The 24,863-nt window shown below is 39.6% G+C and overlaps 1 protein-coding gene across 5 annotated transcripts in view; it reads left to right on the top strand.

The window, feature by feature from the left end:
• garnl3 (GTPase activating Rap/RanGAP domain like 3) overlaps window positions 1–24,863 on the top strand; it is a 78,281-nt gene that overhangs the window by 35,361 nt on the left and 18,057 nt on the right. For 3 of the 5 annotated variants that reach the window (XM_005720226.1, XM_005720229.1, XM_005720228.1), the window contains exons 3-16: window positions 8,515–8,589; window positions 10,361–10,460; window positions 12,477–12,595; window positions 14,588–14,652; window positions 15,491–15,554; window positions 15,719–15,745; window positions 16,093–16,168; window positions 17,675–17,773; window positions 17,882–17,985; window positions 20,034–20,142; window positions 20,310–20,355; window positions 20,442–20,548; window positions 20,642–20,757; window positions 21,190–21,312. In XM_005720226.1, coding sequence (XP_005720283.1) covers window positions 8,515–8,589; window positions 10,361–10,460; window positions 12,477–12,595; window positions 14,588–14,652; window positions 15,491–15,554; window positions 15,719–15,745; window positions 16,093–16,168; window positions 17,675–17,773; window positions 17,882–17,985; window positions 20,034–20,142; window positions 20,310–20,355; window positions 20,442–20,548; window positions 20,642–20,757; window positions 21,190–21,312 — 1,230 coding nt within the window. The remainder of the gene's footprint in view (window positions 1–8,514; window positions 8,590–10,360; window positions 10,461–12,476; window positions 12,596–14,587; window positions 14,653–15,490; window positions 15,555–15,718; window positions 15,746–16,092; window positions 16,169–17,674; window positions 17,774–17,881; window positions 17,986–20,033; window positions 20,143–20,309; window positions 20,356–20,441; window positions 20,549–20,641; window positions 20,758–21,189; window positions 21,313–24,863) is intronic. The other 2 variants (XM_005720227.1, XM_013910042.1) reach the window with 1 other exon arrangement.

Genomic DNA, 24,863 nt, shown 5'->3' on the forward strand with positions numbered 1-24,863 from the left:
ACACGTTTGACTGTTATGTTACTGGTATTCATGTTATGGAAATAGTTAAAAAGTCAGTAATGAGCAGAGGTGGGTGGGTGCTGTTTTTTTTCCTTTTTTGTTTAGCTTATATTTACTGAATAAATCACAACTATCACTGATCGCTACATTTTGCAGAATGGCCACGGGATGAGGGGAGGAAACCTTAAAAGTATCCGGTTGAAAATAGTCAAATAAGGCAAGTTCACAACAAGTTATATCACTGCAATAGACTGGTGACCCATCTAGGGTATAAGCTGCCTCTCACCCCATGATAGATGGGATAGGCTCCAGGTGAAGCCACTACATCTATCGAAAACCCCAAAATAAAATTCCAAAGAAAGCAAAACATTTTCCTTTGCACACAGCCACTCACTGTCACTCACAACATTGAAAATGGCTCACTGGGGCTGCCTGTTGTTCTCCCAGCTTTTGTATTCTGTGCTGAGTCACCTGAGTCAGCACCACAGGAGAAGAGGGGGGCGCATAAATAAGGGGGGAGACAAACAGTTACCAACACTCATGGTTCCTAGGATATTTAAAAGTAAAAGATTAGTCTTAAAGCTTTTACTTTTTGATAAAGCTTATAGTCCGAGATGGATCAGGTGACCCTGAACCCTTCCTTAGCTATGCTCCAATAGGTGTAAGCTGCTGGAGAGTTCCCATAATGTACTGAAAAGTTATTCTCTCCATATGTTTATACACTGCTTTGCATGTAGTTATTACTAAAATCTGGCTTCACAGTGTGTCTTTTGCCCTGCACCCCGTTCATGTTTCATAAAAAGTGAAAGTGAAAATAAAATTCTCCTGCTAACAATTCTATGTAGCCTCTTATAGCTTAATCCTGTGTACCAATAATTACAAAAAAGAACAAAATGGATATCTGTCAGAGGAATCAGACTACCAGCAGTGTTTTTTAGAAGATCAGCACCTTCTTAAGAGCTTTCAGGAATATTGCATGGCAGAGTTTAGTTTGCTCAATGTCATATCAGTACCACATTATTTTGCTGCTTTTGCAGACTAACAGCTTGTACAGCTGATGTTTTTTTGTTTTTTTTCGTGAGCTTCAGTTTGCATTTCCTGACTGAATTTGGTCTGATTGAAGAAGGAGGGTTTTATGCTGATCCAAGCTAATGAAATGCTTCAATTTTAAGTTACATAACTTATTATATGGGAGCAATTAATAGTGCTTCAACTCCTTCCACTGTGCATCTGTAATTCATCTGAATAAAAAACACAATGAAGAGTTTTATTACCGTAGACCAAGAGGAAGGTGAAAAGAAGAGACTGAATTTCCATGATTCTTTTGACAACTTCTTCCCATTCAGTGACTTATTTTTAATCAAGGAACTCTGTTTAATCTTCCCGTTTTTTCGCTTAGTCCTTTTCTTTAGCAGTTTCTGCTTCTCTCTTTTCCCACTCCTAATCTCCATCTTAATTCTTTCAGTGTCTTTTTTTATATCTTCTCACTGAGTGTGCACCTGCCTCTCTCCTTTTTCTCCCTCCCGTGCCATTCCCTCCTCGCCCTCTTTCACATCCTCTCCTGCTCTACTGAACTACGCCTCTGTGTTTACTGCTTTCCTGGAGGGTTGTGGGTGTGCATGAACAGGCCCGCTGATGAGATCAATTATCTATCAGCAGTCACAAAAGTATTGATTTAACAACCCCCACACATGTCTCTCTGCACTGCATCTCTTTTTTGTCCCGTGGGCCTCAGGGGAAATCAGAGCCTCCGGTACGAGCTCGATTGTGTACGTGTGAAATGCTCAAGTCGTGCCCTAAAATGTGAGCTGTTTAAGTGTGTCTGTAAGAGGGAGTGTGAGTGTGCTTCATCCATAAAGCCTCCAAAGCCTCTTAAATTCATGAGATTAGAAATTGTGGAGATATCCATTATTCTTTCACCGCTCAACTTTGTGTTGTCATTATGCACCTCTCTTGGCTTCTAATGTTTTTTCCCTTCTATGTAGTGGGGAAAATAATTATTTGATCCCTTGTTGAATTAGTAAGTTTGGTCACTTTAAAAGAAATCAACAGTCTCTAATTTTTATGGTAGTTTCATTTTGTTGGAGAGAAAAAACACATTGAGTAAAAGTTATAAACTGATTCGCCTGTCATTGAGTAAAATAAGCATTTGATCTAATTTGGCCCCGATTATTCAGAAATGAAAGAAGTATAAAATGATCAATCGCCTTCGATTTGGAGCTCAATGAAAGATCTTGCCTTTTGGGATTAGGATGATCATGATGAAGGTGATTGATCAGTCCATAACTACAACGGAGGAGCTTGTTAATGATCTGAAGGCAGTTGGGACCACAGTCACAAATAAGACCATTGTGACCACACTACACTGTATGGGCTGATATCTTGCAGTGCCTGCAACATCCTCCTACTCAAGAAGGCACATATAGAGGCTTCCCTTAAGTTTGCCAGTGAACATCTAAATGATTCAGAGAAGGCTTGGGAGAAAGCGCTGTGGTCACATGAAACCAAAATGAAGCTCTCAGGCATTAAATCAACCTACCGTGGTTGGAGGAGGAGAAATGCTGTGTACTGTGAAATCTTGGATCAGAACCTCCTTCCCTCAGCCAGACACTGAAGATGGGTCATGGATGGGTCTTCCAGTGTGACAGTGTCCAAAAACATACCACCAAGGCAACAAAGAAGCATATTAAGGTCATGGAGTTGCCTAGTCGGTCTCCAGACCTCAGTTCTATAAGAAATCTGTGGAGGGAGCAGAAGCTTCAAGTTGCCAAGCTGCAGCCTCTGTAAAGAGGAGTGGGTCCTCCTGAGATGTCTGCAAACCTGGTGACCAGCTACAAAAAACGTCTTATCGTTGTGCTCGCCAACAAGGGTTTCTCCGCCAAGTATTAAGTCATGTTTTACTTGGTCATCCAATACTTATTTACATATACAGTTATAATTTTATATACAGTTACTGACTTGCAAATCAATTTTGTTAACTCTTATGTAATGTGGTTTTTGTTTTTTGCATTTTGGATTGGTATTCGGCCTCGATTAAAATTAAATTTCCATCAAAATTAAAGACTGTTCATTTCTTTGGAATTCAGCAGGGAATCAAATAATTACTTCCCCCACCGTATATAGGTTTGGTCCTGTGTCTCCAGTATTGTTCCCAGCAGTGTCGAGGTGTTTTATGAGTTGTTTGTTAAAGCGTAGAAGCATAACAGGCTCCCCCTTTTCCCCTGTTGCCCCTCATTTTGCCTCCTCCAGCCCACCGGGTATCGTTGGAATGCAGCTTTTTCTTCTTTGCCACTCTTCTGTTCCATGATTTAAAAGCAGTGGCTACACAATACATAGACCCACACAGAAACACACAAAAACACACACACAGACTCCCCAGAGAGCTTAATCTCTCTTTTCTTCTGACATTTTTCTTTCTTTCACCCCATAACAACTGAAAGCCTATTCACACACTGCAGCACAAACACTTACCTAAAAACACAATTAATACTGAATGTCTCTCTCCTTTTTCTTCACATCCAGCCACACACACAAACACATCCACCCAGGAGGTAGTGCATTGCTCTGTATGAACGCTACATTGGTTTCCCCTCCATTATCTTGCGATTGGACAGTTAATGTTGCAGGAGGCACGAAAAATAGAGGAAGATGATGGCCTACAGCTTCAACATTTACTTTCCATTTTCAGCACTCGAATACAAAATACAGATGTTAACAGAGTCGCAATGCTCATTCATTCACCCATAAACATGGGCACGTACAGGTCCATACCCCGGCATGCGAAAATGTGCAGGGAATTTTGATGCCTTATAATATGCATATAAAAAGAGAGAGCATCTTATTTTCATCAGTTTATTCTATAACAAAATGAGTTATTGCAAAGAAGAGCTTCAGACCTGCAGTAAACATGCTTTGGTCTGTATTGATTTTAATATGCCATTATATACACTTTACCTAAGGAAGTAAATGCAGCTATAGTGCTGTACTTGTGTGCACATTAGGGCGGAGTGAAATCACTGTCATATTAATAAGAAAAATGTTGCAAATATGTTGTTAGAATTCTTTTTTGAATCACCAATTTAATCAAATTCAACAAGCCTACAGTATAGTCTGCATAAATGCACATAACACTTACAGGTCTCCCATTTCTTTTGCAATGAGTCTGACACTTAAGGTGTCTCAGTTCTTTCAGTTCTTTCAGTTACAGCAAACAGACGGACTCATTTTCCACTCATGCAAGGTTAACTGTTTGCTTTCTGTGGTGGTTATCAGAATTTACTAGCATCTTTCATCATGACCTTGCAGTTGAGCTAAATTGGTTCAACTGCCAGCACCTGCAGACAGAGCCCTTAATAAAAGATCGTATAGCTTTTACTGGTTTGAGATTTATTTCACTTAAGGGTTAGGGTGACTGTGATTTTAAAATTGTGTTTTAGAAAGCGTTGTAAATAGCTAGCTAGATATTAGCCAAGTGTTGCCAACTTAGCGATTTTGTCGCTATATTTAGCGAGTTTTCAGACCCCTTAGCGACTTTTTGCGGGTGCTGTAACGCAGTCAGTTCTTCTTTTACTCTTTTACTCTTATGCTGTTTTGTAGATCACAAGGTTTAAAACTACTTATAAACACACACACACACACAAAGTAACTCCACCAGAGTGCCTATTTCGGGTCCAAGCCCGGGTAAAGGAGCAGGGTTGGAATTGTGACCAATTATGCAAATTAGGCAATGACGTCATTTAGCGACTTCTAGCGACTTTTAGCGATTTTCCTTACTGAGGAGTTGGCAACCTGTTTTCCGGTTGAGCTTAATCTGAAGATGCTTTTTGTAGTCTTCACATATGGAGCCTACTCTCCATCACCTGAGTCATGATGCTGGTCCTTCCAAGCATGCGAAAGGAGTTGTTAAAAACTGCTTCGCAAAACATCCTAAATCCACACAGCAGATGTTTCCGTTCAGATATTAATCATAGTGTCATTTTCTCATTGCTTTCTTGTTACAGCTACCTCAGTTTAGAGTTTCCATATACATCTACACAGTTATAGATAGTACTGAATGCAGTATCATAACTGATCTCTGAACAGTGGAAGCTGAGGGAGGGGCAACTCACAAAATTGTCTGTGGTTAGTCTCTTAACAATCCTCCATTAAGGATCACAGGTAAATCCTTGATGTGCTCACAAAAAGAGCCAAAAAACTGCTTCCCTTGTTTCAGTTTGCAAGGCTTCTGCTCTTTCGAGCAGCGCCCAGGAAAATGACATAAACAGCAGAGTGAAAGGCTTGTAGTCAAGCTAGGTTCCAGAGACAATAGTCAAGTAAGGCCAAAAGATGGCATGACGTTACACGATGGATGCAAACATGATGTCTGTTTTTAGCAAACACTGATTGCCTCACTTATTCTGTTGGCATCCCCACTGTGTACACATACCATGTCAGAACAGCATTTTTAAAATTGTTTTGCATACCACTTGGATAAGCAATCACTGAAACCAAAGGATACAAGGGTCTCACTCACAGAAGCATTTATAAAGTTTATTATTAAATCAGCTCAGATTAAACTTAGATTAGTCAGTTATTTGAAGAAAGCCCAAAAAGATGACGACATCCTTTATCACGAATGACTTTTGCAGCATACGATGCACAAAACACGTGAATTTACAGTTAATGTCACAAAGTAACAGATACAGAAGAGTGGCTTGTATGCTCGATGGGCAAAACCTCTGAGGATGGCATATAAATAAAACCCACAATTTCCTTACTAGCCTTGTTACAATGAGAATGCCTATTTTCAACCCAACCCAATGTAGAGCCAGTTGCAAAATTTAATTTAAGAGCTTTGCACCAAAACCCCAGCTACAGTACTCCATATCAGATTTAATTTAGTGTGAACAATAAAGTCGGAGTGACAGTTATTAATGATTTTATTTAGGATGCAAAGCTCTTGCCTTTTATCCTCACTTACCCACAGGAATGTTTTGAGTGGACTTGAACCCTCTGTCTCTCTCTCTCCATGATAAATGCTCTCTCATCACTCTTGTTCATCATTACACTGGCCGTCATGATCTAATGAGCTGTTGAAGTGGGGCACACCACCCACTCTTCATACAGATCAGCATTGTGCCTTGTCCAGGTTTTGCACAGGCTTTGGCAGCCACTCAGAATATTGTGTTGGTTATTAGTTTATCATTGTTCATAACCCCTTACAGCATCACACTCTACTTTGAGCTTTATCTGAGGTAACGAGTGCACAGTCCTGCTTTATAGTCTTATTCTGCTTTTGACCATAATCTTGTTGTGTATAGGTGATTGTTACACTTGCTTTCCTCCTGCTTTATGTATTAGTTGTGAACTCTTTAACTTTGTAGGTCAGCGACACTGGATGCTGTTTATTAGTTTTCTGTATTTGCTCCTTACCTCTCAGGACCTAGCTTGTCATCGTCTTTTTGCTTGGCTTCTCCAAACCATTTCTGGCTATCTGGATGTATCACAACACATGCAGGAATACACATCCACACCAGATCTGTCTTTTTTTTTAAATGTATTGGCAGATCAGAGACCTCTGTTGACGAGGACAGTAAAATAAAGCACAACAGTCAACAGGATCAAAGGGCAAAAGGCAAAGGAAGTGCAGTATGGGAGGAAAGAGTCTCTGATGTGTTGCCTGGTAACAGAGCATCAGTTACCATGATGGAAATGGGGGTTTAAAAGAGGAATGAGGAGGTGAAGAGTAATAGACTGAAAGGAGTTTTACATGTGTCCACACGGACAAGAAGAAAGTAGTCAAAAAACAGCAAAACTGACTATTTTTCTTTATATATCATTGATTTTATTGATATTCTTGATCTTTTATAAAAAAAAATTACTTCACAGCATTTGTTTATACACATTTATAAAAGATAATCATAGAAAGACACATACACACATTTGCAAACAAAAACAATTCTGCAAGCCAAGTGTAATGGGCTTATATTAACACCATATTACTTTAAGATATTGTGAAGGATTTTTCAGTGTGTATTTTGTGTAGTTTGATGTGTAGTAGCAATTGCTTAATGACTTAGTTTAATCGAGATTAGTGGAAATGTTCAATTTGACTGTTGTTTGACCTGCGCAGGCCATTCATCTTTCCTGCTAGACTCATGGACTCATTATAAATGCTTTAAAAGACTCAAATTACTGTCTACTGCTATAGTCGTCTGAAAAACCTACACATCTGTGCTGCGTTCAAGGGAGTTAGGGGGGCCTAAGCACTTGTATTAAAGTGAAAAATTTGGTGGCAGCATTCAGATGTGTGTTGTCACAGTGCAATAATCTTCCAAGGAGAAGACATCCCAGAAAATTCTCCCAAGATCAGCCCGTGCAATGCTCAGAGAAACTACAAAAAACCTGGAGAGCTACATCTCAGACTCAGTTAGCATGTTAAAGGATAAAGTTCATGACAGTTCAGTTAGAAAAAGACTGAACTAGTATGTTCTGCTTAGAAAGGTTGCTAGAAAGAAGCCTCTTCTCTCTAAATCCAGCACAGCTCATGTTCACAATGGTACGTCTGAACGAACCACAACACTTCTGCATATCACCACAAACACCTCACACTAACTGCCAAGCACAGCGGTGGAGAGGTCATTATTTGGGTTGTTATACCTCCACCCAAATGAAATGTGATGTTGGGATCTTAAGCGTGCGGTGAATGGTTGCCTGAAAAACCTCAATAAACTGATGCAATGTTGTGTAGAAGAGTGGGACAAAATTCCTCCAAAGCAATGTGAGAAACTGTTAAGTTATTGCTGCTAAAGGTGGTTCTACAAGTTACAGAATCATGGGCTGTTTACAGGAGTGCACATAGTGCTGTGAAATGTGAATTAGCAAGCTAGAAAACTATAACTACACCTCAGGTCTGAAATGCTTAAATTGAAATGGTGACGTGATGATGATTCTAGGTCATATTTGGAATCACTGACATTGCACAAAAATCAGCTGCAACTCTTTGCAAGAGAGTGACTAAGCATCAAAATTTGCCCAAATATGGGACCGGTTTTGGAAGCTGTACACAGTTAGACAGGATAGCTGAGCTGCTCTCAGGCTTTGTCTTCTCTTGTTTCACTCAGTCTCCGCACTATTAACTTTCCCATTTCATCTCATGATGTCTCCTCTCCAGTGCTGCAGTAGTAAGAGGTGAGTCAGCATGAGACAGATAATTGTGGTGATAAGTAGAGGGTGCCTGAGGAAAATTAGGAGAAAAGTTTAAAAGTTAAAAACTGTTTCTAAAGTGAAGGGAGACTTGAGTGAATAAGGGTGAAGAGGGTTAGTTGGTAACATATTCATGGAAAGGGGTTGCTAATGCTGCTGTTGTCACATGGAGGTGATGTTTCACCACGGTTCCTCTTTTTTCTGTGAGTGCAGCCGGCTCTGGTGTATTTATAGTCGGTTTATTACTGTCTGCCACAAGTCACTGTTTATCAGGTGTCTAATTTTGACCATGTCTCCCTCTCACTATGTCTGTCTCTGTCTTCCTCTCAGCTGATATCCAGTGATGCAGATGGGGCCATTCAGAGGGCGGGACGCTTCAGGGTGGAGAATGGCTCCTCAGACGAGGTGCGCACTATGTCACACACAAGCCTCTTGTCTCAGTCTGGCTCTCAAGGTTTTCTTGTGCTGATTTTTGGATCCGTAATTGTTTTGAGGGCCTGTTTTAACTCAAGCTGATTGAAGGTGACAGAAAATTTCATAAAATAATATTTTAAGCTCTTTTTCATTTGCCATTCTTTCACTAAATAGTATTAAAGCTAATTTAAGAGGTGGCTAGAGTAGAGTAATATAAAGACTGGAAGTATGGGAAAACTGATTTCCTGGTTCTGTCCAAAGTTACAAAAAATACCTTCCAGGTCCTCTAAAACTCCTAATTACGATGTTATATAAAGGTGGTATTGATTTTCTTATCTAATGCTCAGCAGAGAGGACAATAAGTATCCCTTTAACATGACTCATGTAGCTGCCGCTACGAATTGCTTCTTCATGTGGTTCCCAAATTTGGGTTTATGACTCATCCATTAGGTCAAAAAGATATATCTAAGGGGTCACAAGATGAATAACGGATGATTAAACAGGCCTGTTTCATAAATTCTGGCTTCTCTCCCATAGTTGGGTTTTTTTTCTTGTTAAATGCAGGCCAGTTTGCTTTCTGTAGCTGCTGAAATTGTTCACATCAAGCAATCTACACACTCCTGGTGGACACACCATTATTTTATAGTGATATGCACAGGGGTTAGTGCGGTGCCAGAGCACAGCAAACACTTTTTTTCTCCCCTGAGGAAGTAGAATTGCCACATTTATCATAAACCTTATTTTGTGCCAGAGAGCCCATGAAAACAAACTGACAAATTGGTCAGAGCTGTCATATTGATGTGATGATTGATTTGCAATGTCAGCTCGAGCACAGCAAGCAAACGTTCCAACTTTGAAGCTGCCGTTAGCTGCAGGCTACCTTCAGAGGGTACAGGGATTTCAAAATTATTTTTTTATCTCGTCTGTCTAGTGGGTTTTTTTGTGGGGAAAAAAAGATGAAATTTAAACATTTTTTTTCGCTTGTGGCAGGTCTTTATTTACCTCACCTGCTTAAACTGATCATATACGTCATTCCTTTTTTTTGACAACTATAGTCATATTTTAGTCCCTTTTGAGTTAGTGCTTTATCCTGTTTACACAGCCTCAACATTTCTTTTTATCTGTGTTTAATTAAATTCCTTTTATACTAAGCCATCCCATTTCTTATTAAGGCTTTAATTGTGAAACATTTGTTGTGGAAACATCAGGAAGATTTTTATGTGAAGAAATACATGCACATGTACATAAAATTATTTGTGGCTATGGCATTTGTCCTCTGTCAGCTGTATGTATGACAAGAGATAACTTGAGTGAGCAGAACAAACGCTGACCTGTACTGCGAATACAGTAGCTCCTGCATTTGCTGATCTTTGTTTCCTTTTTAAGTCAATTTCCAAGAATGCAGCAACAATGCATCTCTATCATGGGGCCGCCCTATTATGATTCACTGCCTCGATTTTGTCCAACATTTTGGTATTATTTAGGATGTGATGCAATCCGCAAAGACAAAGGTTCTCTTAATCTCAAACCTTAGTCCTCCCACATTTTTAAATTGAGAGCCATGATACAAGTAATAAACAGTTACATTATAGCTTGCTTTTGCTGTATCTGATTTCCTGCCCTGTAATATAATCAGTACTGTTTTATTGTGTAACAGTTTTCCACAATGAAGACTGCTGTGACTCAAGCTGTGACTATCATTATAACATTGTGGCATATGTTTGTGTGTGTGTGTGTGTGTGTGCGTGTGTGTTTGAAACAGACTTTGGACTACACTCCAGGAACCTGGAGGAGAACCGATGTCCATCTGGAGAATCCAGAGTACCACACCAGATGGTTCTTTAAATACTTTTTGGGAAAAGGTCAGTGCTTCTCTGCTGTGCTCTGTATAAAAAATACACTCACGCACAGAGCTAGCATGACATAGATCAAGAAATGCCTCCATATTTGGAAGCTTGTTATCAGCCTTGTCCTCATGCACCACTTTTCATTCATCTAACCATATCCCCACTGAGAGTCTTAACTACACTCCAGCCCAATACGTCACCCAAGGAGAAAGCTCACTAAGGACATACAGTATCACTAGACAGACAACGCTGCACAAGATAGCACAATTAAAATTTTACCCTTAGCTTCTGAAATGAGACTGTGCAGCAACCTAGCAACTGTGAGAAGCTGTTAGGAATTATTTGTATTGGTCACCTGTCCTGCACCTTTTTCATAATTTCTCCACCCGCATTATTCCCACTCTGCATTACTTCCATAGTCTTAAAAGCTCATTGCTGAGGCTTCCCTGTAATGAGTTTAGTGAGGAAGATCAGCTGAGAGGTGAGGTAAAGAGCAGAGATATTTGTGAAGGAAAGTTATGACAGGAAAACTATCAGCTATGGAATAACAGAATAAGAGGCATCTTTTTCCTCTTTTGGCCAGGGTCTAATCATACTATGGCACGGGCAGTTTAAAAATGAGCCACGTCGCAAGAAATTTGGCTCGACCTGTTTTGGACCGCAGCTGAGCCATCTGTGTCTCACAGCCCGGGCAGAGTCGACTGCATCGCACAAAACAACACATTATGAACTCGAGGCCAGCTACTTTAACACAAGCTTCCTGTTTGATGAAACACCCACAGTGGCACACATCTTACTGATAAGAATAAATCTTTCTGTGTCTGTTTCCCTGTTATACTCCATTAAATATGACAATAATTCTTGAGGCTGCTCAAAAAGAACGAGGCTCAGTAGTAAGCAAATAATTGGAACACAGCTTCATGTTACTGCTTACCTTAAGCTTAAAAACATCACTGATTAGGAATAAACAGAGCTTATAACCAAATAGAATAAAAGAGACACACACACACACACAGGAAAAGAAAGCATTAGCTGAGGTGAGGACGAAGAAAGAGGCAGCAGAGAACCTGCATCTAATTGGGTTTGGATGGCTGTTTGGCATTGTTTGGATATGTTACCCTGTCAACCAAAGAGGCAGAGACTCTGCTGCGATCTGTGTAACTCTAGGTTTTGAATGAAAGAAGAGACTTAAATGAAAGAAAAGGCAGGAAGGAAGACAAAAAATGAAAAAACATCAACAACAAAAGACTAAAAAAACAGATAAAACAGCAGAGAGATGACTGGGCCCCTACTATGATAGGAAAATCTAAATTTTTAACTTAAACTAATCAAAACTTTAACACCAGGAGAACCAGCCTGGAGGTGGAATAACACGGGTCAGTTCAAGTAGATAGCTTACTCTGTCCATCTGTCAAAGTCTTCTTCGATTTTATGAATCAGTGGGGTATGAGCGTATATTCCAAGGTATAAGTCCCAGCGTCCCACTGTGTATGGCTGAAAAGCAGAATCTTGGATTTCGACCAGAGGACTGAGTAGCCATAGAACTTTCCAAAGCAGTTGATCAGAGTGTGGACTGACAGAAAGTGAGTTGTCAGATTAGTTAATAAAGAAGAATGTTATCTGCATATAAACTGAATTTTTGATTATGTAAATTTGTTGCTATACCTATGATGTCATCTGCCTGTCTTATGGCTGAGACAAGAAGTTCAATGAAAAGTGCCAGAAGAGATGATGATTATCCTTATCTCGTACCTCTGTTTAAATTGAATGGGTTGGATATTTGTCCATTAGTGATTACAGATGCTGTTGGAGTGTTGTATAGGATTAGCTGTTTATGTAAGGACCAAATCCAAAATGTTATAGGAGGCAGAAATTTCCAGCTCAATTTATCATTTTTTTCCTGCATCTAGAGTAAAAATTATGGCAGGGCTTTGATTTAATATCCATTTTACTATTGTATAAGTTAATCAGTTGAATAATCTTGATCTCTTAATCTTAATCATATCTGTAAATGATCTCTGTCCACCATAGTCCACCAAAATTATGTGGGCACGGATGCAGAGAAGAATCCCTTCTACCTATCGGTGGTCCTCTCGGACCAGAACAACCAACGTGTTCCTCAGTACCGAGCCATCCTCTGGAGAAAGACGGTGAGTTCACTGTCTATGCACCTAGCAGCAGTAATTTTAAATGCGTCACATCTCTTAGACCTTCAGGATGAGTGTTGGGGAGTAACAGAATACATGTACCACCGTTACGTATTAAAAATACAAAATATGAGTAACTGTAGTCCGTTACAGTTACCGTTTAAAAAGGTGGTATTCAGAATACAGTTACTTTGTTGAAGTAACTGGATTACACGGCGGTCTTTTCCTGTTTCATATGTTAGGCTGTCCCCTCTCTATTTTTGGTAATTCCACGCCGGTGGAAACCCAAACAAAACACGCATTAAGAGGCCTGTGTCTCAATCTCTCGGCCCATGTCACCCCTACTTGCGGCCCAAATAATGACGTGACGAAATATTTTCAAAAATTATTGTTCAAAAAATTATTTAATATGAATGCAATAGGCAGAGTGTTATTGGCATAGCCCTAAAGAATGTAGCCTCATGGACAGTGTAGCCCAGTAAGCTATTAAGACCCGACTTTACACTGTGTTCGTGTTTTCCTCCCAAACAATAAGTTCCGTTGCAGCAGCCTTTCAACGCCTCTCTCTGTCTCTCGCTGGCAAAGTTGACCCAGACAACAAAGTAAAGCTATTTTTCAGCTACGAGCCCGACACAGAACTGACGTATTAGCCAGAGGTCCCTTTTGGAGCTGTGGGCCTGTTTGATATACACGCGGAATAGTTTTCTATACGAGATCGCTCCAAAAAGTGCAGCCTTACCTAATGTCCACCTACTGTTACTCATTTTATATTAAGATTTTAAAAATCTGGTTGGTATTAGTATGGCGAATAACCTTCAGTAATAGTAATAAATCACACAGCAATAGTACATTCATGTAGTTGTAAAAAGCTTGATAATATATTAAGTAATCCAAAGTATTCAGAATACGTTACTCTGATTGAGTAACGTAACGGTTACAAAATACATTTTGGGGCATGTATTCTGTAATCTGTAGTGGAATACATTTTAAAAGTAACCTTCCCAACACTGTTCAGGATATATGCAATACTTTTTTTTCTGAGTAAAATGATATATAAGGTTTTATATTTTTGCAGGTATCATTAATTGAAAGCATTTTCAGCAAACTGTATCATATGACATGACTGCATTTCAATGTATTGTAAGCAGTTTCTCACTGTTGGACCGATAAATGCTGAGATACTTTTCAATAGTTTCATCAAATAGCTGCAGCCCAATGACATGATCAACAAAAAAATCATCGTGTGTAATCTTAAAGAATAATTCACAAACATTTATTCTCTTTAAAATCTTAATCTTTAAAGCAAGTTAGATAAATGTAGCGGCAGTCGTGGAGTCTAAATTCCCATAAAATATAAAGTCTCCAACTAAAAGTGCAGGTATTAAAAGTTTTAGCACACTGGTGCAAAGATTAATCCTGAACACCGACATTTTCTGCTTAATTAAACAGTTGTGGGAGGTGTGTTTTTGTTCCTCAGATCTAAACACGGAAAAGCACAAAATGTGCAAAGTCCCTTAAAAATAGTCTTTAAGGCACTATGCTACTCCACTTTTGAGTCACCGTTTGTGTAGGTGTGTGTGTGTGTGTTAGAGAGAGATGCATGATTATTATGGTGTGCATCTAGCTCTGTGATTCAGTTTCATGACCAAGATAGCTTGGATCTAATTTTGCCCTCCAGCCTCGTCTGGAACCTGATTAGGGTGATGCACCTCCGCTGCCTGATCACATTGATTTATCTTGTTTCTGTCAGACTCTAACTGGTACAGGATGTTGTTGTTGAACAGAACAACTTTGTCTTCTCTTGAATTGCTTCTGTTTAATCTTTTAAGTCCTCTGTAATTATTCTGCGAGTAGTTGAAAAATCTCTTTTGTGGTCTGAATTTCTAAATACACACATCAAAAAATTTACTAATTATTTCCAAAATGAACAGATGTATAAAACCCACTATGTTATAATATGATAATCACTGATCTGTGTCACTCTTGTTCACACAGGGGACTCTGAAGATTTCCCTTCCCTACAGCCCAACAAAAACACTATCAGTCAAGTCCATACTAAGGTGAGACGTGCAGCTCAGACCTTGTAGTCACTACTCTTTATACCCTCTTTCCAATGCATGAATGAGATTTTATATTGTTGTTTTCTCATTCTACAGTTCAGATGTAATTATTTGCATTGCACAATGTAACTGAACTCAGAACAAAAGAAACATTCAAATCAAATCAAGTCAAATCACAGCAATACAAGGTAAAGATCTACAGCAGCAGAGAAATAACCCCAACAGATGACCCCCTATGTGCAAGCACTCGGTGACAGTGGGAAGGAAAAACTCCCTTTTAACAGAAACCTGCAGCAGATGGTTGAGGAGGAGGAATACAGGGAAAATACACACTGTGGAAGAGAGCCGGAGTTTGACGTGAACTAATGATTAAATGTAAAGCAGTCTATAAACAGACAGAGAGTAAAAAAATGTGAGAGAAGAAAAAAACAATCAGTGCATAATGGGAAGCTCCAAGCAGCCTAGGCCTAGTGCCGCATAACTAAGTTAAAGTTTTAAGCCTAATCTTAAAAGTAAAGGGGCTGTCCGTGTCCTCTAGCCAAAGTGGGAGCTGGTTCCACAGGAGAGAGACCTGAACGCTGCATCAGTGACTGGTAACAAGATATTAAATATGTAGAAAACAGAAGGTTTGAGATTTTAAATTACTCAAGGCTAAGTTGCTGCACAAACTCTAAATGAATACAAATGGTTCAAGCTAGATGGGAAATCCCCTGTATCAGGTTTTAATGAGTGTTAACCTTTGGGCTGTTTGTCTTTCGTCAACACTAAACACTTGGGGTTTTTATCTCTGTTTCTTCCACTCCTCCTTTTTCTGCCCCTCCTGCTTCTGCCTGTACAGTGCAATGAACATGGACAGGTTTGAGAAAGGCCCCAGGGAAATCCTCAACCCAGAGATTCAGAAGGTGAGAATGACACCAGCACAACGGCAGGCTCTTAATGAAATATAGCACCGACCCATTTCATGCCAACCCGGATCAGCAACATCTAAACTTCATAATGTCCTTAGGCTGTGTCATCTCTAGCTGTAGTGCTGGTCAGTGACAGTTGTTGTGTCCTCTTTCCCCAGGACCTGTTGGTGTTGGAGGAACAGGAGGTATGAATATGATATGTTTTTCATGGGATAAGTTAGCATGTCTGCAGTAATCCTGGAATTTTCTGTGATTAATGCAGTTTGATTTTCTTTTTTTCTAGTGTTCTGCATGTTTGAGTCTATATGCTTTTATATGCTGAAATGGTTGCATGTGTACAACTATAATTGTTCTTTCAAGTGTTATGCAGATTAATATTTTTCTTTCTTGGTCATTAGTATTTAGCATTTCTTGTTACCTTTTGTGGATCTTTTGTTTAATCTATTACATGTTATTTTACATTTCTTTAAAAAAAACAACGTAGAATTTATTTTGCATTGTTAATCTCTAATCTAACTCAATTTTCTTTTAGGGTTCTGTCAATTTTAAGTTTGGTGTGCTGTATGCCAAAGATGGACAGCTCACAGATGACGAGATGTTTAGTAATGGTAAATTCTGCTATGCTCATTTATTATTTAGTGTTCGAATTAAAGACTGTATATTAAAAAGGACAGTCACTGTGACATCAACCATTTATGAGTGTATTATCATGTTGAAGCTTAATATGAACAATTAGCCATCTTTGGGCATCATCATTTTTGGTCACTAGCGCTAGCTTGTTTAGCCCTTAAACGCCGATGGGAGTGCCCTTAATTCCATTTGCGTAACTATTTTTAAATCCCGGTAGACCCACAATCAAATAAGATGAGGCATTTTGACATGAAAACAGAGGAGTTTACTTACATATCATGCATTCAACTTGTCCCTGGCCGCAGTCTCCTTCTACTAATGGGTTTGCAAAAATAGCGTCAGAAGAAATCCAGACACACGCTTTGCGGATCTGATCAACTATCCATTGCACTTCCTATGCTGGAATAAACATCATCACATTATCAGCATGAACTAACACATCTGCGATTTACTGCGAAAACCAGAAATTATGTCATTTTTGCAGGAATTTTTCTTTTTTTTTTCAGGGCCATTTTAAGATCCGCTAGTGATAAAGAAAGTTATGTTTGACTTTGTACCTTTTTTACACTTAGAACTTTGATTTCACTGTTGGAAATAGTTTTACAGAAGAGGATTAGGGCTACCGAAAGAAAAAAAAAGTGGGCAAGTCTTTTTTTGACATTAAAGTCAGACTTCTGAGGAAAAAAATAATTCTGATGAAAAAGTTAGAATTCTGACTTTTTCATCAGAATTATTTTTTCTCAGAATTCTGGAAAAGAAGAAAAAGAAAGACTTGCCCACTTTTTTTTCCAGTGGTCCTAATCTTCTTCCGTATAGTTTATTTTGATGCACATGCAGGGTTTCTTTGCACATTAATATCTATTTTTGTTTTTGTTGCAGTTTATAAAAAATGTAAAACTGAAATTATGAAGTCCGAATGAATTTCCTGTGGTTGAAAACTATTTCATTCAACTTTCTTTGCATTTAAAATTTCGAGGGCTACACCTTTGATATTTCTGTAACTAGAAAAATGCGTAAGCAAAACAAAACCGATTTTCAATTTTTTTGTAGTTTATTAGAGTTTTTAGTAATTTATGTAGTTATTATGGATATGATACATACATATTATTCAAATTTGGGATATAACGGTTGTATTGATCATAGCAACTTGCATGCATAGCAATGCTCTTAAAAAAGGCACTACAGCATGTAAAAATATAGAAAACATAAAGTAAGCTCTGATGGCCTTGTTAAAGGATAGGCTTAAAACAGTTAGCAAGATGACAAGACTTTCTATAACCTCATTAATGTTACTAACCAAGCTAGCTTTTTCACCTTGTTTACAGTTTTCATGTTAAGCTAAGCTAAACTAAGCTTAGCATATAAACTTAAGAGTGGCGTAGATTTGGTCACCAAAAGTGTACTTTTTCCAAAATGTCAAATTAAAATAAAAACACTACATACCACAATAGAAGATATCTGCTTAGTGACTTGTGTTGTTGCAGAGACGGGAAGTGAGAACTTCGACAAGTTTCTCAGTCTGCTGGGTGATACCATTACACTGCAGGGATGGGCAGGTTACCGAGGAGGGTTAGACACCAAGAGTAAGAATGTGCACCGTTTGATCACATAACAAAACATCACATTCAAAAGGAGGCCATCCATTAAGGTTTTTTTTTCTCTGTGTTATGTTATACTGTTTTTGTCTGCAGATGACACTACAGGAATTAAGTCCATCTACACAGTGTATCAAGGTCATGAGCTCATGTTCCACGTCTCCACGATGTTACCCTACTCTAAAGAGAACAAACAGCAGGTGCGTTACAAGTGTGGTTGTACACATTTGGTCTCTGTTTTTTTTGTAACACTTTTAGTGTTTTCTCGATTTCATATATTTTTACATCGTTGTTTTTTTTTTACAGTCAGCTACTATGTCTCTCCGGATCATTGGTCTGGATCAGGGGGTGGGCAATTCCAGGCCTCGAGGGCCGGTGTCCTGCAGGTTTTAGATATATCACCCTGGGTCAACAAACCTGAATCACATGATTACTTCATTACCAGGCCTCTGGAGAACTTCAGGACATGTTAAGGAGCTAATTTAGCCATTTAAATCAGCTGTGTTGGTTTAAGGACACATCTAAAACCTGCAGGGACACCGGCCCTCGAGGCCTGGAGTTGCCCACCCCCTGGTCTAGATGAAATATTGTAGTATGGATACATGAGATAAGCATTTGTACAAACATTCATGATGTTCAGAAGAATCATTCTAATAGTTTTGGTAAAACCTTGAAATTGTGGTTTTCCGTGAAATATCTTTTTTAGATTTTTAGCCAACATCAGCTGATGGCTCCTGATACCCTGCCCCATTCTGCGCTGGGGTCTTAATGATCTCTTTCCCCACCTCTGACTTTATATGTGTTAGACCACCAGTCATAAAACCAACAAAACACAAATATTTTAAAAATCTGTCAAAAACACATTTATTTATTAGACAGTTAACAAACTGAATCCATGCACCATTTCAGCCAGCCCACTGGCTTTCTCGCAGAAGTTGGAAGTTAGTTCAGCTTTAAATTCAACCACAATAGCTCATGTTTCCATTCAGGAATGCAAGTAACTGACTGTAGTTTGGCATCTTAATCAAAAAACAATAATTTCCTTTACTATTTTACCTGTTTTTTATGTAAAACAGTACATTTCAAAATTCATCAATAACAGCAATAATTATAGTTTAGCATTAAAAATATAATTTTGATTACAGAGCTTACTCAAACTGATGCATTAACCATTACACAAACAAATAAAAGAAAAGAAAAATGGTAATGACCAGTTCAATCACTTAAGGCAGCTGTGACATAAACCTGACATTGCACTCTGAAGGCTGGGAAGCCATACACAGCTACTGTCTGTAACACGTCTCATTAAATACTGCAATCATACAAAAGTGACAAAAATACCACGACACTGACAACATTGTTATTCAGTACTCCTTTCAATGTCTATTTCTGTATCTTTATGTATACAGTTGTTATGTATGCATAAGGGAGTGCTGTGGCACGAATGCAGTAGAATCCTGTCAGTATAGGAGGAGAAGAATAAAAAGAAATGGGCATTGTTGCCTCCTTCTGTAATCCCAGGTTGTTTTAGGTATGACTTCAAAGGGCTGCTGCTTAGCAAATCTGACACATCTTGAGATATTCACTCTGGCAGTGATTAATAAGGAATAGTCTGTGCCTGTAGTGCATGTGGGTGCATGACTGAGAAGAGCTCCAGTCACACTCTATATCACACCTTAGTGTTGGTGTAATGTAAAGTCAGATTGTTTTAACTGGTGAAGGTGTTGTGTTAATCATATACAGCAATACTTCTGTATTGTTTGATATGAAAGAAATATATTTTTACTGGTAATGGGACCACGAGAGTTTCAGACTAGACTTTGGGCATTTTTACATGATTGTATAGGTTTAAAATCTGACATTTTGGCTTAGTTTTAGTCCTGGAAGAAAAGAAACTCAGTAAATTTTAATAGATGATCAGTGAATTAAGGACAAACACACTGCATGACACAAAGTGCATGCATTTGTGTGGTCTCAAAAACACTGGTAAAGTATTTGGGTTGCTGATTTGGCCTAGCAAATCATAGGAATGATGTTTCTATAGCTCCAGAACCTGCCCAATAACTACCATGTTTCAAAGTCAAAGAATTCATTGGTCCTCATCTGTACATGCAGTTCTGTATTGCCATTTATTAAAATAATAATTATTGGTAGATAATTCCTGTGACACATAAATTGCAGGGTGCCGAGGTTAATTTGCCGTGTTTTTCCTTATCTCGGTGTCTCTCTTGTTCATCTATTCTGTCAGGTGGAGAGAAAGAGGCACATTGGAAATGACATTGTTACCATAGTATTCCAGGAAGGCGATGATGCCTCATCATCCTTCAAGCCGTCTATGATCCGATCACACTTCACCCGTATCCTTCACATGGACAGCGACTGTCACAGAGATTAAGTGGTAGCCAACAACATGAGCCATGTTTACACCAGCTTGAGATAATGAAGTCACATCCACATGAGAGCAGTGGAACTGTATGTGTTTGACTGTATGTGGTTTAATTGTTTCCTTTACTTTCACATCTAGATATTTTTGCATTAGTTAGGTACAATAGCCAGAATGACAGTTACAGGTGAGTGTGTTTGGTTTACAGAAGAGTCGATGAAGTTACTTGATCTGCGGCTCTTTACGATCTCATGTGTGTGCTCTCTGCCGCAGGTTAAAGATCTTCTCAGAGGAAAGCGTTCCACTGTTTGGACCCCCTCTCCCATCCCCGCCTGTATTTACCGATCACCAAGAATTCAGGGACTTTTTATTAGTCAAATGTATGAAAGTGTTCAAAAAAAGTTCATCAGATATGCTGACATATTTGCGTCCCCTCTGTCTCCCTTACACTGATCTTCCCTCATCTCCTTCAGTAATCAATGGAGAGAAAGCCACACTGGAGACACCGACGTTTGCCCAGAAGCGTCAGCGGACCCTCGACATGCTGATCCGCTCGCTCTATCAAGACCTCATGCCTGACCTGCACAAGGTACAGCAGCGTTTCCGTCCACGACTCTGCTGCAGAGACCTGTTGTTGTACTTTTTGTTGCCATCAATCCACTCTTCCCCTCCTGACTCCTCCTTGTCACTTCAGTCACTTGCAGCGACTGGAGTCGCTGCTGATTTGTCCTCTGCTGTATTCCACTGCAGCCTCCGCATACTGCACCACACTCCACTGGATTCTGCTGCAATGCTGACTTTCTCAGCAGGGCTCTCTCTCCTCACATCACTTTAGTTCTTATATCTGTTGTTTTTTCCCCTCCTTTCACTGTTGCTCCTAATACAGCTTAGTTCAAGCAGTGCACTGTTCACTCTTGCTGTTCTCACTTCACTTCTAAGACCCTTGTTGCTTTTCTTTTTCTCTCTCCGTGTGGCTGCGTGTGTGCGCGCATGTGTCACATTTTGTGCGTTCCATGTTTAGGTTCCCTTTTCTCCCCAGAACATGTTAAACAGACGGTCCTTCAGCGATGTGTTGCCCGAGTCTCCAAAGTCGGCACGTAAGAAGGAGGAGGCACGCCAGGCTGAGTTTGTCAGAATAGGGCAGGTAACTAAGTACTGAGCACACAAAGACATGTAAAATAGCCTCATGTGTTCTGTGAGAAACTCCAAAGAGCAATTCTGTGCAAGTCTTAAGCCACCTCTCATTTTCATTCATTTTGCTATGGGAGAAAGGTGCAACAGTTTATTGAAATATGTGCAAACATATATGGAAATACAGCATATATAAGGTAAAAACATAGTTTGTACAAATTTAATGAGCTTGAAAGTCAATATTTGGTATGACTACTTTCAGCCTGAACTCTCTCAGGCGGTCCTCAGGAACAGTTCTCCAGGCTTGCTAAAAGCCATTCAGAGCTCTTATTTGGACATCGGCTGCCTTTCCTCTGTTAAGATGATCCCACACTGTTTCACTAATGTGGATTTCCCCTGACCTCCTGCGTACATATTCACATGTACAGAATTGAACCAAAAGTTTCAAATGCGGATACATCAGTTGCCACTGATTTGTGGTCCAGTTCTTGTGTTATTTGACATAAATAGAGGGAGGGCCTGAAGAGATGTATCTGCTGTAGATAGATTTTAGGTCTGGCACTTCTTTTGTCCTCCACTTATCCAGTTTCCTCAGATGTTTTAAGAACAAACTGCACACCATGCCAAGAGTTTGGCTAATAGTTATTTGGGAATCACCTTGTTGTTGCAAAAATTCTATTTTATGCCTGTCAGACTGTGTTATCATTAACATTTTTGTAGATTCACTGAAGAAGTAGTCTGAAAATAGTCAGGTAAAAGGACAAAACTGAAAAGGAGAGAAAAAGCTGCCAATGTCCAAAGAAAAGCTTTGAAAGATGTTCAGAAAGACTAAAGAGCCATTGCTCAGCTCCATATACAGTGGGGCAAAAAAGTATTTAGTCAGCCACCGATTGTGCAAGTTCCCCCACCTAAAATGATGACAGAGGTCAGTAATTTGCACCAGAGGTACACTTCAACTGTGAGAGACAGAATGTGAAAAAAAATCCATGAATCCACATGGTAGGATTTGTAAAGAATTTATTCGTAAATCAGGGTGGAAAAGAAGTATTTGGTCAATAACAAAAATACAACTCAATACTTTGTAACATAACCTTTGTTGGCAATAACAGAGGTCAAACGTTTACTATAGGTCTTTACCAGGTTTGCACACACAGTAGCTGGTATTTTGGCCCATTCCTCCATGCAGATCTTCTCGAGAGCAGTGATGTTTTGGGGCTGTCGCCGAGCAACACGGACTTTCAACTCCCGCCACAGATTTTCTATGGGGTTGAGGTCTGGAGACTGGCTAGGCCACTCCAGGACCTTCAAATGCTTCTTACGGAGCCACTCCTTTGTTGCCCGGGCGGTGTGTTTTGGATCATTGTCATGTTGGAAGACCCAGCCTCGTTTCATCTTCAAAGTTCTCACTGATGGAAGGAGGTTTTGGCTCAAAATCTCACGATACATGGCCCCATTCATTCTGTCCTTAACACGGATCAGTCGTCCTGTCCCCTTGGCAGAAAAACAGCCCCATAGCATGATGTTTCCACCCCCATGCTTCACAGTAGGTATGGTGTTCTTGGGATGCAACTCAGTATTCTTCTTCCTCCAAACACGACGAGTTGAGTTTATACCAAAAAGTTCTACTTTGGTTTCATCTGACCACATGACATTCTCCCAATCCTCTGCTGTATCATCCATGTGCTCTCTGGCAAACTTCAGACGGGCCTGGACATGCACTGGCTTCAGCAGCGGAACGCGTCTGGCACTGCGGGATTTGATTCCCTGCCGTTGTAGTGTGTTACTGATGGTGACCTTTGTTACTTTGGTCCCAGCTCTCTGCAGGTCATTCACCAGGTCCCCCCGTGTGGTTCTGGGATCTTTGCTCACCGTTCTCATGATCATTTTGACCCCACGGGATGAGATCTTGCGTGGAGCCCCAGATCGAGGGAGATTATCAGTGGTCTTGTATGTCTTCCATTTTCTGATGATTGCTCCCACAGTTGATTTTTTCACACCAAGCTGCTTGCCTATTGTAGATTCACTCTTCCCAGTCTGGTGCAGGTCTACAATACTTTTCCTGGTGTCCTTCGAAAGCTCTTTGGTCTTGGCCATGGCGGAGTTTGGAGTCTGACTGTTTGAGGCTGTGGACAGGTGTCTTTTATACAGATGATGAGTTCAAACAGGTGCCATTCATACAGGTAACGAGTGGGGGACAGAAACGCTTCTTACAGAAGACGTTACAGGTCTGTGAGAGCCAGAGATTTTCCATGTTTGAGGTGACCAAATACTTATTTTCCACCCTGATTTACGAATAAATTCTTTACAATTCCTACCATGTGGATTCATGGATTTTTTTTTCACATTCTGTCTCTCACAGTTGAAGTGTACCTCTGGTGCAAATTCCTGACCTCTGTCATCATTTTAAGTGGGGGAACTTGCACAATCGGTGGCTGACTAAATACTTTTTTACCCCACTGTATAGAAATCGTAGTTTAGTGTTGTAGAAATGACATTGCAGACCTTGAACAAGTCATAGTATTTTTTTACATGATTATTGTTCACAAAATCCTTTTTTTGATCAGCTTCTATTGTAGTGAACACTTCAGACTTGAGCTGTAATCAGAGGCTTAATTCAGAAAGAGGAACAAATTGCTGAAAAACATCATTGAGCTTTATACAGCCCTATACACTCCATTTCTCCATATTTGGGCTTTTTTGGTGGGGGCGTATTTACTTTATGGGTCATGTATTTTTGATGTAATTTCCAGGAAACTTTCCAAATGATTTAGCTACTCAAAGAAATTAAAAAGGGTGTTAAAATTTGTCCTACTCATAAGAGAAAAAAGTGCTTCCACAGTTACCAGCTTCTTCTGTTTGATGTTTTAAGAAGAAAAGTAATAATTTGTAAGGCAAGTGAAAAGTAAATGCTAATCGGAGTTGCCTGGGAAGTCAAACAATAATCCTAAACTTAACAGAAAAGGTACCCGAGTCACTTCAGTCTGGTCTTTAGAAATGAAACTGCCTAGCATGGGTTAGTGTATTTCGCTCTATTCTCTTTGTTTCCCTCTAAAAATGCAGATGTAATGAGTGCTGCCTAGCACTGCAGGAGAAACTACCCTCTCTCAGTCATTAATGAGGAAGCTCTTTGTACTGATTGGGTTTCAAAGGCTGAATGAACTGAACACCTGCTTGCAGGAGGACAAAGAAGGAATAATAATCTAAGAAGGTCACTGTGTGGCTGATATACCTGATATAATCATACTGGGGAAAAACCTTACAAAGCACCATACATGGCAATGAACCCGAATGACCATTTTTTGTGTGAGGCTGGGAGAAAGTGGGTATTTTTGATGTGATCACTCATACAGTTTCAGAGTAATGTTGTCATGGTCCTGGGCCATGTTGGCCCAGTGTTCTTGGTTTTCTCATGTGTTTTTGTATTCAGTTCCCTGTTTAGGTTCTGTTTCCTGAGTTGCCCTGCTATGTTGTTCCCTGTGTGCTTTCCCTTTGTGACTCTCACCCCCTGTGTGCCCCTCTATGTATTCATGAGCCCTTGTCCCCTTTCGTGTTGTATTCCATGTT

This window comes from Pundamilia nyererei, unplaced genomic scaffold, assembly GCF_000239375.1.
Source record: "Pundamilia nyererei isolate P.nyererei 1_Seehausen unplaced genomic scaffold, PunNye1.0 scaffold00002, whole genome shotgun sequence".
NCBI lineage: Eukaryota > Metazoa > Chordata > Actinopteri > Cichliformes > Cichlidae > Pundamilia > Pundamilia nyererei.